Genomic DNA, 6,000 nt, shown 5'->3' with positions numbered 1-6,000 from the left:
CTGATCCAGTGTAAGCTGGAATTTTCCCTCATCTACAACCTCTCCTGAAAGAATAGCACAGGGAGACATCCAAGATTTTCTCCCTCATTTTGAGGCCCAAATGGCTCAGTGCAGTTGTGATCTCATATTCCACACTGCTTTTGGGTTTGTGAACAACAAAGTAGGCTGCCTAGAGGAGGGACATTTATGCTGGCACTGTGAGCCACCTTGACTCGGGTCATTGACACGGGTCAGCAGAGGGTAGGTGGAGCCCTCCCTACCACGGGCTGGAGCTTGTGTACTTGACACTGAGTCCCTGTGTTCATTTTATCAGTAAAATATGACCTCCCTTTTCTTTGTCATCCAGAAGCGTGAGGATACATATGTTGCTAACTGCATGCAGATAAAAGGGGGATGCCTTTTGAAACTACATCCTCTTAATAATAATTTTTGATCTACTATGCATAACAGTAGTGCATTTCAAGCTTTTTGTTTTTTTACTAAAATGAAAAGAAAACATTCATTTCTTTATAAATATTTTAAATAGTTTAAATACATATTTCATACCAAGGATATAAAAATAGCCTCTCTTTTTTTTTTTTTTGATAAATAAAGACATATTCATTTACATGGCAAATAACGTGCAATAGCTAACCACTGGCCACCAGCTCTATTTGATTGTCTAGGAGATGACATGCAGTGATGTTTGTCCCTTCGCCATCACAAAAAGAAAAACTGGTCAGCAGGAGCTGTGCACTCTTGGGGCCAACAGTGCTACGGATATTGTTCAAGAATGACAAACAGGCACTCAGGAGAAACCTTTGCTGCCCTTCACAAAAGCCACCTAGGACAAAACGAATCCACAACTTCTTTGTCTGGGACTTCTGGCTGCTCAGACCCTCAGGGTCTTTGCGCGTTTACCAAAGTCTGTCAAGCAGACCAGTAAGTTAATACCTGTACAGGAAAATGTTTCTGGAATCTAAAAAGTGTTTGCTGCAGTATGGAGGCGACGGTGCCTTGCCCTGGCTCCTCAGCTCTCCTGCAGGACTCCCGACTTTGCTGTCTTCAGGTCTTCCAGAGGCAAAAAAGGCAACTAAAGCTCTCATGCAGTGGTTGGTTTGAAGCCGGCAGCTGCCTTGCATGCACTAATGTCATACATCCACGGCTTTGCTGTCGTCCACGTCTGCTGTGCTTCTGACAACCTGCAACGGAAAGTTCTCCAAGGGTTCAGTAGAGATGGATGCCATTCCTTCCCTGTCCCAAGATCCTGGCAAGTTTTCCAGACTGAAGGAAGTCACGGCGCCCTGGCCGAAGCTGCCCTCCTCTGACCGGCTTGGGAGGACCAGGTGCAAGGACGTCTCCGAGGAAGAGCAGACGGAGGGCGACAGAGTCGCTGAAATGGACTGCAGAGGTGTCAGCGCAGTCGCTGAATGTGGAGAGATGCACCTTAGAAACTGCAGATGACCTTCCTGGACAACCTGGTAGCGGGCGGGTGAGAAGTCGAGGTCCAGAGAATGATGAAGGTCACTGCCTGCAGGGTTTTGCTCGGCAGCTCCAGTTCGCTGGGGGCTGCTCTCCACAGAGGAGGGGTCCACACTCCAGATGTCTGAGGTGACATTAGCGTGACAAAGTTGTGCTTGGGTGTAGGCAGTGCCACCTGCTTGCAAGTGTAGACAAGGCTGGTGCGTACTCCAGGTCATCCTGGGCTGTAAGCTGTCCCTGGGGGGACACACAGAGGCGGCGTGCAGAGAACAGAGCCGGGACGGCTGCCGGGGGGGCAGAGCGTTTTCTAGAAGTTGCATCACACTCCTCATGTCTTTACCTAACTGGGAGACCTCCTGAGTCAGTGTGGTCACCTGTGGATAAAGCAGAGCAAACGCAACAGTCAGAAGCAGTGATTTCAGAGCAGTGAGGCCGGGGAGTGAGATTTCTCAATAAGGGTTGAGAGGCGGCTGCACCTCCAACGCCAGTCAAGTCCAAAGCGTGAGTGGGGAAACTGGGCACCTGACCTACAGCCAGCCTCCTTTCCGAGGGAACCTAGAGACATGTGGTCTGGCCTTCTTAATCCGTGTTTCTGGGCTTCTTGAACAAAATTAGAGATATGGGTCCCTCATCTCCCGTATCTCTTAAATACAGGCAGTATCGTTACCTTCCTGTGAGTTACTGGGTGCACGGTGGTGCACACAAATCATCCCAGACACCTCACAACAATGTTGAGCGAGGGCGTTGCAGGGAAAGCACTGTCCAGGGTGGACACCCAGTGAGTGAGAGCTCTCGCTTTGGTCATTTCTGGCTGAGATCTATGCTTACGATAGGTCCAGAGACAAACTAGCCTCCAGTGATGCTGAGGGTGGTGAGCAAGAACTCACACCAGATTTGTGAGGGAGGGAGTCTGGAGAAAGGAAAGCTGCAAAATGAGTTAGAAAGAAAGAAAAAGACCCGCAAGGTGGGTGAGTACAGATAACCGCTGTGGGGAGCCTGGGTGTGCTGGGATCCATCAGTGAGCCCTGCGCCCCGTGGAATTACAACCCAAATTGTGTGGCATGGGCTTAATTCACTTTTCCAGGTGAGACATTCAGCTTTCATAAGATTTTCAAAGGACGCATGACCGACAAACACTTAAGAACCGCCGAAGAGTCTTCATTATTCATTTTACACTTAAAACCAATAATAAAGTTCATTGGAGGATTCCTTTTCCTAACAGCCACATGACTTTTTTAACCATGGAAGACCAGACTACCAGGAGACTGAGTTGGCCTTAAATTCAGCTGTTCTGGAGAGTTTCTCTTCTTCAGTGTGAGGAGAACCTGTATTTAGGAAAGCAGGACATGCATATATATATATATATATGCACAGTCTGTGGTTAGATTCATAACACTAACACCTATTGTAATTTTTTGCCTTCGTTACTAGAAGGGTGTATTTTATAAAGGACTTTCTCTCTGACTTGATTGTACTATCATGAACCACAAAACCCCAAGATAAGCAAATGAAACCATTGGATAAATACCACCGGAAAACAAAATATAACAAAACAAAACAAAGCAAAACAAAATGGGCAGTTCAACTTCAACGATGCCAAAACCAAGATTGTTGTTTTGGGCAGACTTTTTTCAACATCTAAGTATACATTCCTAGTTTATCCAGTAACTTAATTCAGTCCGCTTCCTCTGAGTGAATTCTGAAACTAATTCTCCCTGGCAGGCCCATCAGGAGGTAGTGCCTCTCAAATCAGGCATTTACAAAAGGCCAGAAGGAGGTTCTTCCATGGTTCAGGCAACCAACTGGTAACACCTGCCTAGAAATTGCCAGGCCAAAACTATTTCTGCCTTGCTGCTGGCACGGAGCTCGAGGGACTCAGTCGAATACTTGTCCAGGCTTCTCAGTGGATCTCAAACTTCTGGCAGCAAAAAGATACCTCTGAGCCTCACATTTAAGAAGTGAAGCAGTGAATGTGAGAAAGATTCTATGTGTTTTGAAATTTCCACTGCAGGTTGTCAATTTCACAACCGGTCCAAGCCTCATGAATCAAGCTTAAATTAGTATCTGGGTCTCAGCACTGGAGACTTGCACCCGTGGGTTTCATCCTGAACTGATTAGCTCTTCTATCAACATTTCAGAAGAAAAGACTGACACTCAATGAGATGTTTCAAGGGACACATTAGCTATCCCTTCCCGCAGGCTAAGCTTAATTCCTGTATCAGATTCACTAGGGCTATATTAGCTCAGATCCCAATAAAACTGCTTTCGATCAGCCTTTTATTCAGATTGAATAAAGACAGTCTTTGAAGAACAATTTGCATTTCAGGCACATCGACAATTATGTTGTACAATAAATGTTTGAGTAAATTTATAATACGACATGCTTTCAGGTACATTTTTCCCTATCGCATATACAAACAGTGCCCAGATAGGCAGGGATACATTCTTATTGCCCCACCTGTAAAATGGGGACATTAAGACCCAGAGGTTAAATGACATTTTTAAGGTCCTTTATTTCATGAATGACAGTCTTTGGTTTAGAATTCAAGGCTTTTAAGTTTGGTGCTCTTTCTGTTATAGTATATTACATGTGGAAAAAGATATTGCTTAAGAGTTGAGAGATTCTAACATGGTCAGAATTTGTGAAGAGCACAGATGATACAAAAAGTAGCCTCCTGTGTACAAGCTGTCTGGAATGGTAACTCAACATCCAATAAGTACATAGCGTCATCTCTAAAAAGAACTAGGAGACTGAGTATAGTAAAACCTCTTCATAGCAAATTTTATGAATGCAACAAGAGAGGTTTGCAATAGGGAAAGATCTTAAACCAAACAATAGGATAACAGACATATTTCTGATGACCTATATTTCTAGCGTTCAAAACAAGCAGATATTTTCCCATGGTTGATATGGTTTTCCATGGCCATGTTCTTTATATCTAACTTTTACTGTGCATTTGCCACAATTTTGAGGCCATGAACTTTGAATGGGAATCTGGAGTCTTGATTGGCTCCCTGAATGTAAACAAGCATGAACATTTTCAGAAAACAAAACTACTCTATTAGCTTGGACTAAAAGAAGCAAAGCGCCCAAGGAACAGAGCTTTCTTCAGCTCTAGAGGGTAATCATCAATTTATGTTAGGGAAGATTCCTGTCCCTGTGTCACTGGGGACACACCCCTTCCCCTTATTAAAGTTCCATGAGGGAATTAATCCCCATTAGGTAAGGGATCTCTCCCTTACCAGGACAAAGCCAGTTGTCACAAGGAGAGATGGCATCTCCTGGAGGTGGAGACTCTGGTGGCACTCAAGGTGACAACATACTGCCGCTGTCAAGTTTCGCTGCACTTTTGTTTACTGCTTCCTGCCGGGCTTGCTAACAAAAGTCAGTCTGAAGCAGGAAAGGCCTTGGTCTTAATCAAACATAGAAAGCGAAGAAGGTAGTGTGTCTACTCTGTAAGTGTGCCAGGGAGGTTCAATGCTTTTTCACAGTACAGTAAGAAGGCGCACATTTGCTAAAAAAGGTTGTTGGGGCTACTTTGTGAACAAGGCTCTATCCACTTCAGGAGAAATGTCTTCAAAATCCAAGTTAAAACCAGAGTACTGTAGAGTTAGTTCATAAAAACAAACAAAAACATCATTCAGATAAAACGAACCAAACTTATCCCACTCAACAACTTACATCCATAAATGTTTTCTGTCACTCGTATTAGAAAATACAATCTCTATTTGAGCAGGCATTATAAAGCCCTTCACGACCCCACCTCGTTTCTTCAGCAGCCCCATTTTCTGCATTTTCCGATCAGAATGACTACAATGAGATTCTCAGCTCCCTGTTCTTGTATGTGCTATTCTCTCCAACTGGTTGCTCTTCTCGGCCCCTTTCTGTTTGGTAAGTTTTTTCTTTCTTCAGACTTCTAATCCCTGGTCTTCTCTGCAGAGCTTTTTCCTGGCAGCTCATTGATACCCACATAGCACTTTGAGCATCATCCAGGACTGCCTGTCCCCAGTGAGGCACGAGTTCCTTAATGGTATAAATTGTTATTTCAGGATTTCCTGGACTCTGGGCAATGCCTAGAACACAACATGCACTCAGTAACTCTTGGATGGATAAACTAATGCTATTCCTGCCTTTTTGAAGACCTGGTCCTCATATCACCTTGAATTTTGTTCTTAGTTTATCTCATGACTTTACCATAAATATCCGAGGGGAAAGATGACTACTACAAAATTATATTGGTAGATCTTTAATTGGACCTTTGTCCCAAGTAAATTTATTAGGAGTATGCATTATGACTGCTAAAGTTTTTTTTACATATAAATTTCCTAAACCAAATCCTTGGTTAGATTTTAAAAGCAGGTGGCATCTCCACTGTTAAGAATCCCTTTTATTGTGTTTCCTTCATAATTGTCGAAATAGATCTCCTTTGGCCAAGACTTCATTTATCTTACTGCTTAGACACTTGTCCCAGCATAAACTTGATTTCCATGGGAGGTTTAATCCCCTTGGGTCTTCCCCCTATTAACTGACTACATTGT

General features: G+C 43.8%; 1 protein-coding gene across 1 annotated transcript in view; it reads right to left on the bottom strand.

Moving 5' to 3' along the window:
• Positions 1-583: 583 nt before the first annotated feature.
• The window catches only part of KCNH8 (potassium voltage-gated channel subfamily H member 8), a 235,979-nt gene continuing 230,562 nt past the window's right edge, over positions 584-6,000 (bottom strand). Inside the window, exon 16 of the mRNA XM_081159504.1 lies at positions 584-1,835. Within this exon, the coding sequence (XP_081015630.1) occupies positions 1,131-1,835 (705 nt within the window). The 3' untranslated portion in view covers positions 584-1,130. The remainder of the gene's footprint in view (positions 1,836-6,000) is intronic.

This window comes from Miniopterus schreibersii (assembly GCF_964146895.1).
Source record: "Miniopterus schreibersii genome assembly, chromosome: 15".
Taxonomy (NCBI): Eukaryota; Metazoa; Chordata; class Mammalia; order Chiroptera; family Miniopteridae; genus Miniopterus; species Miniopterus schreibersii.
Note: the sequence above shows the minus strand (reverse complement) of the source record. Positions and strands in the feature narration are given on the sequence as shown.